At 38.3% G+C, this 12706-nt stretch overlaps 3 protein-coding genes across 10 annotated transcripts in view; 2 read left to right on the top strand and 1 right to left on the bottom strand.

Moving 5' to 3' along the window:
- Nucleotides 1-2477, bottom strand: part of TRIM23 (tripartite motif containing 23) — a 36262-nt gene extending 33785 nt beyond the window's left edge. The window contains exon 1 of one of the 3 annotated variants that reach the window (XM_027520591.1): nucleotides 2326-2477. In XM_027520591.1, the coding sequence (XP_027376392.1) occupies nucleotides 2326-2406 (81 nt within the window). In that variant the 5' untranslated portion in view covers nucleotides 2407-2477. The remainder of the gene's footprint in view (nucleotides 1-2325) is intronic. The other 2 variants (XM_027520592.1, XM_027520593.1) reach the window with 2 other exon arrangements.
- A 348-nt stretch (nucleotides 2478-2825) lies between these two features.
- TRAPPC13 (trafficking protein particle complex 13) overlaps nucleotides 2826-12706 on the top strand; it is a 35660-nt gene continuing 25779 nt past the window's right edge. For 2 of the 6 annotated variants that reach the window (XM_027520599.1, XM_027520598.1), the window contains exon 1: nucleotides 3076-3198. In XM_027520599.1, the coding sequence (XP_027376400.1) occupies nucleotides 3153-3198 (46 nt within the window). In that variant the 5' untranslated portion in view covers nucleotides 3076-3152. Of the gene's footprint in view, nucleotides 3199-12706 lie in introns of all 6 variants that reach the window. The other 4 variants (XM_027520597.1, XM_027520594.1, XM_027520596.1 and 1 more) reach the window with 4 other exon arrangements.
- On the top strand, nucleotides 3112-8330 carry LOC113879269 (shieldin complex subunit 3-like). The gene is made up of 2 exons (XM_027520602.1): nucleotides 3112-3198; nucleotides 6848-8330. The coding sequence occupies exon 2, from the start codon at nucleotides 6967-6969 to the stop codon at nucleotides 7723-7725; it is 759 nt and encodes a 252-aa protein (XP_027376403.1). The 5' UTR covers nucleotides 3112-3198; nucleotides 6848-6966; the 3' UTR covers nucleotides 7726-8330.

Raw genomic sequence — 12706 nt, 5'->3', positions numbered from 1 at the left:
TCATGGCATCTGGTCCCTTCATGGGAAATAGATGGGGAAACAGTGGAAACAGTGTCAGACTTTATTTTTCTGGGCTCCAAATCACTGCAGATGGTGATTGCAGCCATGAAATTAAAAGACGCTTACTCCTTGGAAGGAAAGTTATGACCAACCTAGATAGCATAATTCAAAAGCAGAGACATTACTTTGCCAACAAAGGTTTGTCTAGTCAAGGCTATGGTTTTTCCTGTGGTCATGTACAGATGTGAGAGTTGGACTGTGAAGAAGGCTGAGCGCCAAAGAATTGATGCTTTTGAACTGTGGTGTTGGAGAAGACTCTTGAGAATCCCTTGAACTGTAAGGAGATCCAACCAGTCCATCCTAAAGGAGATCAGTCCTGGGTGTTCATTGGAAGGACTGATGTTGAAGCTGAAACTCCAATACTTTGGCCACTCATGCAAAGAGTTGACTCATTGGAAAAGACTCTGATGCTGGGAGGGATTGGGGGCAGGAGGAGAAGGGAACAACAGAGGATGAGATGGTTGGATGGCATCACCAACTCAATGGACGTGAGTTTGGGTAAACTCCAGGAGTTGGTGATGGACAGGGAGGCCTGGCGTGCTGCGATTCATGGGGTCGCAAACAGTCAGACACGACTGAGCGACTGAACTGAACTGAACTGAAGGCAGCTCACTATTCTTTTGTGAACATAAATAATTTTATATCCAATTTCTGTCTGTTTTTCCTAACAAGAAAACTATCAATATCAACTCGTTCATAAAGCAGGAAGTCATTTTATATATGCAAACATTAGCATTATATACTTCAACTTTTACCTTCCAATAAACACTTCTTACTTTCATCTATAACAATGGCCATGAGATTTTTTTTTAATTTAATTTGTAATTTATGTTACAAATTATAGCATGAGGATCTTGCCAAAAAGGACTATCCTACTGCACACCTCAGTCACGTTTACATATAAAAATGAAAATTAACAAAAAGAGCCTCTAATTTACCAAACTCTATGCTTTAATAAACTGGAGTTACATCAGGTTTTGGCATATTTTTCAGATTTTAAGACAAACAAGGTAACAAAAGCAGAGACAGTAGTAACATACATTCCTATTACTTCTTATTTCAAGTTATTTCACAAAATAATCTTCAGGTATTCTCTACTTAGAAAAAGCACAATTCAATAAATAAAATCTCAACCATACAAGCCAAATAATGAGGGCACCTTCACATCTCAGACATGCTATGTATCTTCAAAATAACTTTATTAATATTTAAAGACGAATCAACAACCACCAATACTGATTGATAACACAGTTGAAGGCAAAAATGTATCATTCGTTGTCATGTGAAACCAACATTAGATGAAAAACCACAGGTGCCTATTACTCAAGATCTTAAAAGAATTTCAGATATCTCCTCCAACGGTTTTGAACCCTAGTTGCACATTAAAAGCATTCTGGGAATGCAAAAAAATATACTGATATCAACTTAAGCGTAACTGGGGGATTAAATCGTTTGTGTGTTGTTTTTTTTTAAGTCCTCAGTAATATGTAGCCAGGAATAAGAATTACCAACCACTATCCGAGATTACAGGGGATTCTGAAGGTTATTAAGATCAGTTCTCCCTTCCAGATCTATCTATATACGGAAAAGTGGATTCTACAGTTATTTCAGCTGAATTTTTGGTAAACCCATTTTGGAGCATTTAAACATGGCAGAATTTGAAACTTCAAACATAGGGTAATTCATATTCCCGAGCATTAACGGGGTTGTTGAACACCCGTACTAGCAAAAGAGGAGAGGGCAGGTCAACCAATAACAGAGGTCTGATTAAAAAGATGTAGTGCAGTAACGAAAAGAATACTTTAGAGCAGTCAACTCTGGCTCAGCTACAGTGTTAACCGAAACCTGAGTTTCCTCACTTGTAAAACTAGAATCAACAATTACTTTATAAATAGATATTGAAGAGGTGAAATATCTAAAATAGTATCTGTCAATTATAATGGATCAATTTCATAAAAATAAGCTTATTAATGTCTGCTGGGTTTAGCTAAAAACAGAAGGCCTGGGGAAAGATCAGCCCAGGTCACTCTCACAGGCCCATAGGCTCCTTTTCACAAAAGTCCCCGTTGGCGACTACAAAGGACTAGAATGACCAGGAGACCCGGTAACCTCAGGCCTGCAGGGATAAAGATCCGGAGGGGAAGCATAGGCTTGTAAAGCCGAGAGGGACCCGAGTCCGCGCAACCCGCCCAAAAAAAAGCCAGATCTCCGGGATGAACCGAAGGGAGGCCGATGGCGGAGAACAGAGCACGCAAGGTCCCTCACCTTCACCACGGCCGTCCCCCGGCTGCCCTGACGACCACTGTCTAGTCCCGCTCCAGGCTTGTTTACAACCAGAGCAGCCATCCTAGAAGGAGCCTCGCCACTGAAGCAGCCGAGAAGGCCTTCACATGAGGGGCGGGGTAAAGCCACCTACCCAGAAGCCTCGGCGCTTGCCGCTGGCGCACAGGCGCACTACGACGCCGGGCGTCGCGGAGGCGGCTTCCTCGCACCTCTTCACGCCAGCACAGGCTTGCGAGTGGGAGCTTTGTTATTTTTATTGAAGAGTCTGGAGATTTTCTCCCTCAGACTTCCATCAGATTGATGGGAGGAGTAAAATTAAAGCAAAAAATAAGGGGCTAAAACAGAAGTAAGGTTTTGGGGTGAAATTCTTGCTCCACTTACGACCTTTTCTCCCCATTTGGAAAATGGACTGGACGAAAGGGGACTGCATCTCCCTGCATGCCATGCGGCTTTTGAACTACAAATCCCAGCATGCCCCATCTACAGCATTTACTGAGCGATGAAGGTATTTGCAGGGCCTGTATTGTCTCCGAGGAGTGATTTCTTGAAGTCGCGGTTTGTGATTGTGGCTGGAAAATAGAGAAGTATTTTATGTATAAGTCGCTAAGAGGCAAGAGATGGCTTTGGTAAAAAGAAGCCATTGAGTCGCTAAAGGACGTGGTAAGAAGAGAATTTAAGGTACCACCGGCAGAGAACAAACGATTGGGAATGTGATGCCCTGTCTTCCGGAACGTGCGCTTTCTGTTTTCTTCCGAGCTAAGTGAACCTCTTCAGCCTCCGTAGGCAGTGGGTTCAAAGTGCCGGTCAAAATGGAGGTGAATCCCCCCAAGCAGGAGCACCTGCTGGCCCTGAAAGGTAAATTTTTGCGAACCCGGTTCTCTCTACACTGTGTTCTCCCCTTTTCTCACTAGTTCTTGCAGCTTTTGGTACGTAGACATGACCCCTGGGATGTAGACCTCGTCCTTCTTAAACAGTCAGTGCTCGCCCTCCTGTTCAGTTTCTTGCCGTGGAGCGAGAGGAAGCTATTTTCTTCTTCGCTTTTTAGGTTTGAGACCCCCTCTCCTCCCTGCGACTGGATGGAATATGCGTGCTCAGTCAGCCAGTCATGTCCGACTCTTTGCAACTCCATAGACTATAGCCCGCCAGGCTCTTTATCCATGGGATTTTCCAGGCAAGAATCCTGGAGTGGGTTGCCATTTCCTCCTCCACTTGGAATGAAATAGATACCTGGTAAATGTTGCTGAAGCCACCAAACAGATTTTAGCCGCAGATGCTGAAGTTCCCACTCTACCCGGGGAGAGCCCTTTGTGAACCGAGATGATTAATCTAAAGTGGTTTTTCCTCCTGTCTCGTCTCTTCATTCGGCAGTGACAAATTTACCAGGCTTCAGCTTTACCTGTGAAATTAGACTAGTATTGTGCCAAGCATTTAGAAATGCGTAGTACTACAACATATAATTTAGGTTTGTTAAAACTCACTGCAGTTTACTTCAGAGTATTGTGTATGGGAAAATTCGTATCAATTTTCATTTTCTGTATACAGCATACAGTTTTGAGTAAGTTTGATGATTTGATTGGATTATTATTTAAGAGAACCAGCAGGGTATACTTTCTCCAAAATTCCTGAGATCTTAGATTGTTCTCTGAGATCTTTTATTTGGAATGCCTTTAGCTTTATTTTATCTGTTTTCTACTACCACATATGCACTTATTTCTTGGGCGCACTACTTTGTGGTTACCATTATCTTCTTGGACTGAACTGAGAAGATGCTTGGTAGACATGTGAATTCAGCTGAACTGCATTTAACCTTTCTTGTGGTATTCATTTTGAGGGATTCTTACCCCCTAACTTATGCTGTAAGCATCAGACATTCCAGAAGCTCACCGGTTTCATTTATACGAAAAGCATGTACTGATAGTTGGGGTTATCAGAACTGTCTCTGACTATGGAACTAAGAATTTGAAATGTTAACTAATAGCAGTAAGACATGTGAGCTTAGCCTGAGCAAATGGCCTGGACTAAAATGGCTTATTTCTGAAAGAAAGAAAGAAGAGAGATTGTCACGTTTTTTAGCTCAGTATATCAGATATGTAGAATATATATTGCTTCAGTTCAGTTCAGTCGCTCAGTCGTGTCCGACTCTCCGCGACCCCATGAATCGCAGCACGCCAGGCCTCCCTGTCCATCACCAGCTCCCGGAGTTCACTAAGACTCACGTCCATCGAGTCAATGATGCCATCCAGCCATCTCATCCTCTGTCGTCCCCTTCTGCTCCTGCCCCTAATCCCTCCCAGCATCAGAGTCTTTTCAGTGAGTCAACTCTTCGCATGAGGTGGCCAAAGTACTATATTGCTTAACTCTCAGTTAAACTTTTTCCAGATCACAAAGCTAGTAAGTGATTGAGGTGGTATTTCAACATAGGGCCTTCATCTTTCCAAGACTCCGTGTTGTCTCCAAATGAAGAAAAGAGCATTTTCAAATGCTCCTATTCCCTTAGTATTTTGATGGAAATTTGGAGAAGTTCTGTTAGCTACTAGATGTCATTTTATACACATTCAAGGATAAATTCCAGTGATGTGGAGGCTAACTGCCATTGTCTTTTCAGGCTGCTACAGTGGTCTTTCCCAGGTATTTTTTATTTTCAAAAACAGAAGGTTCCTGGGAAGGAGTATTTTGGCAACCTAAAAGGACAAGTTATTTGAAAGTCACGTCAGTTTCAGCTTTCTTAAAGCTCTTTGGACCCATTTTCTCCATTGTCCTATTTATCCAAGAATTTTCACAAGTTCTAATCATTGAATGCCAAATATATCAGTTTAATATGTAAAATATTAAGGCATTCTCACAACTTCAGTGTCCCTGGAATACAACACTGAGTAAGTTCAGACAACAGTGAAAGAATTCTCAATGTCATATCTTGAAATGTAAAAATGGAAAGAAGAAAAACTAAAAGCATTATTAAGTAATAAAAGAATATGCTATCTATATTTAGAACCATGTTGAAAATGGATGTTAAGAATCACAGTCATTTTGAATTTAACAGTTGTCAAATCTGTTAGTGAACATTAACAGTAGAGAAAAGAATCATTATGAGATTGGTTACTTTTGACTTTTCAGAACATTGGTCAAATGAGTGTTGTGACATCATGACATGGAGCCTCCACTCACAGTCATCGTGGCAACGGGAGAACGTCATCAAGTAGTTCTCTGATGATTTTTGGAAGAAATGATTCAACCTCTTTTTTGTTTGTTTTTAAAATTTTATTTATTTATGGCTGTGCTAGGGCTTCCCTCATAGCTCAGTCAGTAAAGAGTCTGCCTGCAATGCAAGAGACCTGGGTTCAGTTCCTGGGTGGGGAAGATTCCCTGGAGGAGGAAATGGCAACCCCCTCCAGTATTCTTGCTGCATTATTGAACCTGTGTGTTGTGTACTGGCACTTACTTTTGATGACTTAATTTGGTGTAACTTGAAGACTTCTGTGTTCTAAGAGGAAAAAAGTAAAGCTCTAGCCTTCTTGTTCATCCTCCCAATTGGAATTCAGGAGCCAAGCTACTAAGGTTTTGACACTGCTTAAATGCCCCAATTATATAGATGAGACTTTGTCATGAAACCAGTTCCTACCTAGTCTGATTAAAATAAAAGGTTAAACCATTTTCATGTTTTCATTTGCACTTCAAGTGTTTACTTCTGAGAATGAAATAAAATCATTTAAGTATTATATTTGGTAGAATTCATGTAATTTTAAAGTATGAGAGGATCCATTTTCTTCAAGGTAGATTAAAAATTACAGTGATTTTCATTGTCCTCAATTCACATCTCAGATTTTTAAGTACTATTGCATTTTTGTTCATTATCTTCATATGACTCTGCTGCTGCTGCTGCTAAGTCGCTTCAGTCGTGTCCAACTCTGTGTGACCCCATAGACGGCAGCCCGCCAGGCTCCCCTGTCCATGGGATTCTCCAGGCAAGAACACTGGAGTGGGTTGCCATTTCCTTCTCCAAAGCATGAAAGTGAAAAGTGAAAGTGAAGTCGCTCAGTCGTGGTCGCTCAGTCGTGTGCGACTCTTAGCGACCCCATGGACTGCAGCCTACCAGGCTTCTCCTCCGTGGGATTTTCCAGGCAGTAGTACTGGAGTGGGGTGCCATTGCCTTCTCCTCATATGACTCAAGTATTTTAAAAATCTTAATTTACTTTTTGTTTTTGCTATAGTGTTGATTATATATTAATATGTTAATATCAGTACTTCCAAATCTGTTACATCTGTTCAGTTAAATATGTTGATTGTTAGAACTTTTAGGCTAAAAGGATGTTAAGGGTATGTAATCCAGATTCCTTATTTTCTTGAGAGAAAGGACTTCCAGTTTTGTGGACTGCATTCACATTTATCAGTAGCACTCTGATAAATATCATATTAGAATTGGTTTGTTTTTTTTCTTTTTTTCCCTGCCTATCTGTATATAGGCTCTCCCTACCATATCTTATTCTTTGTAATACTTCTACTTTAGGTCCTGTTTACCTCTGATTTGGAAAGAGAGAGAGTCTTGTAATTATAAATTACATTCTAGCTCTGAGGAGCTCAGCTAAGAAATTTTCTCTTCATTAAGAATAGAAGGATTACTGCAGAATGACTACAGAAGTAATATTACATTATCGACCATATGAGAGTGATCCCACACAACTGCCAAAAATTGCAGAGAAAGCAATTCAAGACTTTCCTACACGTCCGCTATTGAGATTTATTCCTTGGTTTCCACGTGATGAGTCCAGACTTCCACTCAAACCTAAAAGGTCACCGCCTGGGATTTCTGAAGAGGCAGCTGAAGATGTGAGACAGTACTTAGCCATTTCAGAATGTAGTATTAAATCACAGAGTTATGATTGCACAGTAGATCTGTTGGAGTTTCAGCCTAATTTGAAAAGAAAGAAGCACTTAATCCAATCACACACGCTGAATGAACAGGCTAATTCTGAAAGTCTGGAGAAACATGCAGAAAAAGAAAAACGGCACAAAAAAAGGTCTTGGAGTGTATCATCACTTCCCAGCAGTAACTGTACTGAAAATGTTTCTCCTTTGTCTAAAAAACTGCAAGATAATCTAAAGGCACTAAATTTGCACTCATTTTATAGAGCAAGATGGACAATAGAACACACTATTTGTAACAACCAGACTCTGGAAGACATTTGGGCAAAACTCAATCGAATTATCAGGAACAACGAACTTCCATCTTGTAATGCTACAATTCAGAGACATTTAGGCCAGATATGGGTGTTCTGTGATATTATGTACTGTGAATATGTGGGGAATCTTCTTAAAGGAAGATTAGCTCTTACTGGGAAAATTAATTTATTTGTGCATAAATATGGTGTTATTTTTAGTATGTAATGAATTACAGTGATTGTCAAAAAAAAGAATATTCTGAATGAACTGAGTAATAAGTGAAACAGATGAATAAGTTTTTAAGTGTGTGGTTATGTATACAATTTGTGTCCCAGAAGTAAATATCAGGTGCATTCCTAGGTTTTCCAATTAAGTCAGGAACTTTCTGGGTTCTGCTTTGAGCAGCTTTCCTTTAAATGAATTGTGATGGATTATTACTCAAACTGAATTTAAAGGTAAAATGTTCTACTCTTTTTGTTGTGTTACTGCTTTTCCACTAGTTCTATTAGATATTCCTGTGAATTATAGTGAATAGTTTGGATTTTGATAAATTCACAGAATCTAATTATACAGGATTTTTTCTTAACTCACCTGAAGTGTAATGATTTTTTTTTAATAAAACTAAAACCAATTCTGTTGGGAATGATACTCATGTGACATAATGTAATTCAAATTGAAAGACCAGCCCATATTCTGCTTATTATGACCAAAGATATGTAATAGACGATAGCTTATTTGTTGTTTTGAAACAGAAGTACAAAATGTATAATTTGTCTAAGACCGTAATATATCTTTAAGGCAATAAACATTTTTTGAAGTGAAGTATCAAATATGGATAAGAGATCGATTTATTCTTTGTTTAATACAGATAATTCAGTCTGATATTGGTAATGCTAATCACTAGTTCTCTGGTTCTTGGATTCACTGTGGGTTTCCCATAGCAAAATGTTAATGGGTTTACACATCATTTTATAAAAATGTCCAAAGTTGTTATATAATAAAAGTTTTGTTAGAAAGTACATTTAACAAATTTGAATGCCTACCATGAAATAGGTGCTAGAGTAAAGTGGAGAAGGGACAAATGTGGACCCTGCCCTCAGAGCTAACATAGAGACACTATTATTAATATTTAAACTATCCGTAAAAAAATCAGTAAGACTATATTCATTAGGAAGGCAAAAACATGCTTGCCTTGTGGCACAGTGCCTGGCAAGATGAATGTGCCCTTTGGAGGGTTTCTCATAACCCATTCCTCTTGAGGCTCCTTAAAACCTGAGGAGTCTACCAGTTTTTACCTGAAGAGGTTATCTTTTCTAATTAGGTTTCACGCTGTTCAAATACGTTTTTGTTTTCAACTATTAGCACCTTTTTTATTGTCTCAAATGAGACTGCTCTGTAGAAAATAATCACCATGTACATGAATGCTTCCAAAAATCTTTAATTAAAAAAATCACCAGGTATAGAGGGAGTTTCCAAGATAACTTCTTCAGTAATTACTTCCTCTTTCATTCATTAGTCATCTTTGCAGTCAAAACTGCTGGTGAAAAGTCAGAAATTATTCATTTTTACCAGTGAACTTTGCAGGTGGCTCAGTGGGAGAGAAACTGCCTTCAGTCAGGAGAACAGGGTTTGATCCCTGGGTGGGGAAGATCCCCTGGAGAAGGAAATGGCAACGCACTCTAGTATTCTTGCCTGGGAAATCCCATGGTTAGAGGAGCCTGGTGGGCTACAGTCCATGGAGTCACAAAAGGGCCGGACCTGACCTACTGTCTAAACAACAGCAACAATGTTGTTCAGTTCAGTTCAGTTCAGCCAGTTGTGTCGACTCTTTGAGACCCCATAAATCGCAACACGACAGGCCTCCCTGTCCATCACCAACTCCCGGAGTTCACTCAAACTCATGTCCATCGAGTTGGTGATGCCATCCAGCCATCTCATCCTCTGTCATCCCCTTCTCCTGCCCTAATCCCTCCAGCATCAGGGTCTTTTCCAATGAGTCAACTCTTCACATAAGGTGGCCAAAGTATTGGAGTTTCATCTTCAGCATCAGTCCTTCCAATGAACACCCAGGACTGATCTCCTTTAGGATGGACTGGTTGGATCTCCTTGCAGTCCAAGGGACTCTCAAGAGTCTTCTCCAACACCACAGTTCAAAAGCAGGCAATCATAAACAATTTTTTTGTTGTTGTTCAGGTCTTACACAGCATTAGGTTGTTAATCAAGGGTTAAAAGTTAAGTAATCATAAGACAGGGTCACTTACATAGCCCACAGTGTTTCTTTTCTAATACATTCTTATTTTAAAATGACGATACACAGAACTGAAAATATTCTTAGGAATATTTTCTTATGAGCTTCTTATGAGCAGCTCTTTAATTCAAGAATCACATTAAAAAGAGCTTCTTTGTCTTCATATGTGGCAGATGTAAATTTCTCTAATTTACTCTATATAAATGGCTTTCTTCCCCTTTAGAAACAATGAAAAGGTGAATCAGAACTGGGAAAATGAATTTTACTGCAAATAGTGTCATGATCTTAAAGGAAGAAGCAATTCATGTCTCATCTTCCTAGACAGTACTTAAAGAATTGAGAGTCCACTGCCACATCTTTGAAGCCTTCTTAAGAGTATTTAAAACCTTACGACTGATGATTCTAGCACTAATAGTAGGGCTCAGCAATATTTGTAGGTTCCACTGTTAAGTCATCAATGTGAATAAATTGAGGGAAAAAAAAAACATGTACAGGAAGGTGAATCTGAGGGCATTTGGTGAAATGCCAAAGCATTTAGGGCTTCCCTGGTAGCTCAGCTGGTAAAGAATCCACCTACAATGCAGGAGACCCTGGTTCGATTCCTGGGTTGGGAAAATCCCTTGGAGAAGGGAGTGGCTACCCACTCCAGTATTCTGGCCCGGAGAATCCCAAAGCATTTACTCTAGGAAAGAGGCAACAATACCATAATTTTATTTTTCTCTGTCAATGTTATAAATGTTAATCCATTCCAAGAAAACAGATGTGAAGGGCATCACATGAATTTCTCAGATGAGTTCCTGCATAATGATTCACTTATTTAATCTGCTCAAAATATCCCAGATTATTCCACAGTTCACAAAATTGAATGCCTTAAGGAACTAGACAGGTAAAACTAAATATGGTAAGAACTCTTAAGGATTCGACATAATTTTTTTTAATGTTCTGGCCAAGATAAATGTATGTGCAAGTTGAACTAGCCTCATTCATTAATTAATAACATCAAGCCTACCTTTTTTAATATTTTAATTTATTGAAGACTTTAAAAAGTTTTTTTTTTTTTTTTTTACAAAATTTTAGGTGAAATCTGAATTTCACAATCAAGTGTAAATCAAATGCCTGTATCCTCTTAAGGTTTTACTCTGTTTTCCTAGTTAAAAGTAAGAGTGAAAGAGGTTTGAAACACTTCCCCATTCACTTCTTTTCCACGTCACTGATGTGCAACTGGTTAATGTTCTGAGAGAGAGATGGACTTTGAATTCCCATGAGATGTTTCTAATAAAGCTTGACATTCCAGGTTTACGACCCTGGGCTTATAATAAATAATAGGGAAAATTATTTTTGAGCAGAATGAAGTCATCAGAGTCTAGTTCTGGCATCTATCTGCTTTATAATCTTTTATATATAAATTACCTTCTCAAGGCACCATCCTTATCTGTTATAATAGATAATGATAATTATCTATTATCATTAGAGGATAATGAGGAGGGTAATGATAATTTCAACCTTATAGTTTTGAGAATTAACTGTGTCAGTACTTGTATTTAGCATAAAGTCTGGCACTAGTAAATGTTCAGTAAATATCAACTACACAAGTGACTTTAGAAATTTTAAGGTTAGCTTTTTTTGACTATCTCAGCAGCCATCTATTCACTATAACATCGTTTAATGGCCTCAGTTCATGAAAGTTAAATCTTCAAAAATACCACACTTGAGGATTAGGATGAGGTGCTAATTCTGCCGGAACCTGTCTCAAGTGGCAAGGCTACAAAACTGAACATGATACATAAGAGCTTAAACTACAAGGAGTTTGAATAGGAGTGCTATAAACTAAGAAGTGAATAAACATATTTTGTGATAAATATAAGGTGCTATGAGAGGCGTGCAGAGGCTTCAGTAGTGGCGGCTTCAGTTCTGTCGAGCACAGGCTCAGTGGTTGTGGCACACAGGCTTAGTTGCTCGTGGAATATGGGATCTTCCCAGATCAGGGATTGAACCGATGTTTCCTGCATTGGCAGGTGAATTCTTTACCACTGAGCCACCAGGGAAGCTCCTACGTCATTAAAGTTTTGGGTTTTAGATTTGAATGAACATTTTAATAAAAGTTCTAGGATTCATTTTCTGTAATAGAGTTTGTATGATTTTTACTTCTATATGTTTGTCTTTATTTTGATGTGGTGAAAAGTCAATCTTTGGAAATAATTGAAAAAGATTTTTTAATTAGAATGTCCTATTCTTGCTAGATTAGGTGTAATAAATTTTCAGTTTTTCTGGTTCTCTATTACTTAATTTTTGTCTATTATTTGATACATAAAGTATTTGATATTTGAAAGATAAACTAAATTTCATTTTTCCCAGATAGTGAGCCAGTTTCCTAATACCTTATAGTGTTGATTGGTTTGGCTTCTTAAAATTCTCTAACATATCTGTATGGTTTTATATTAATAAGCCTATTAGTTGATTATTGACTTACATGTTTTGCTGTCTGTTATGTCCAGTTTTTTCTCATTGTTTCCTATGAATTTCTATAGCTTATTTTTGTTTTTCTAGATAAACTTTAGATACATTTTGTCATTTTCCATGAACAAATACTAACTAGTTTTGGTTGGAATTCTATAAACCTACACATTTACTGGTATTTTCATAATGTTTACGGAGAATTAATATTACTTAAAGGGCTACTTACTGAACTTCAGTGATCCATGATTATAACACATGGATAAAGTTTACAAAAATCCTTTTTGCATAAAAGCATTGTTTCATATTCAAAATAGCACATCCTAACTTTTTTCCCCTGTCAGACTAATATTGGTTAATAATAATTTGTTGGTATTGTTTACAATGAAGTTACTCAAGATCTTTTTAAAGTCTAATCTGCTACTATACCTTAAGTTTTCAAATTTTATTTTCTACTTTTTGTATAATGAGACATATTACATTTGTGTATGATTTTTATAATTC

Source organism: Bos indicus x Bos taurus, chromosome 20, assembly GCF_003369695.1.
Source record: "Bos indicus x Bos taurus breed Angus x Brahman F1 hybrid chromosome 20, Bos_hybrid_MaternalHap_v2.0, whole genome shotgun sequence".
Lineage (NCBI taxonomy): Eukaryota > Metazoa > Chordata > Mammalia > Artiodactyla > Bovidae > Bos > Bos indicus x Bos taurus.
Note: the sequence above shows the minus strand (reverse complement) of the source record. Positions and strands in the feature narration are given on the sequence as shown.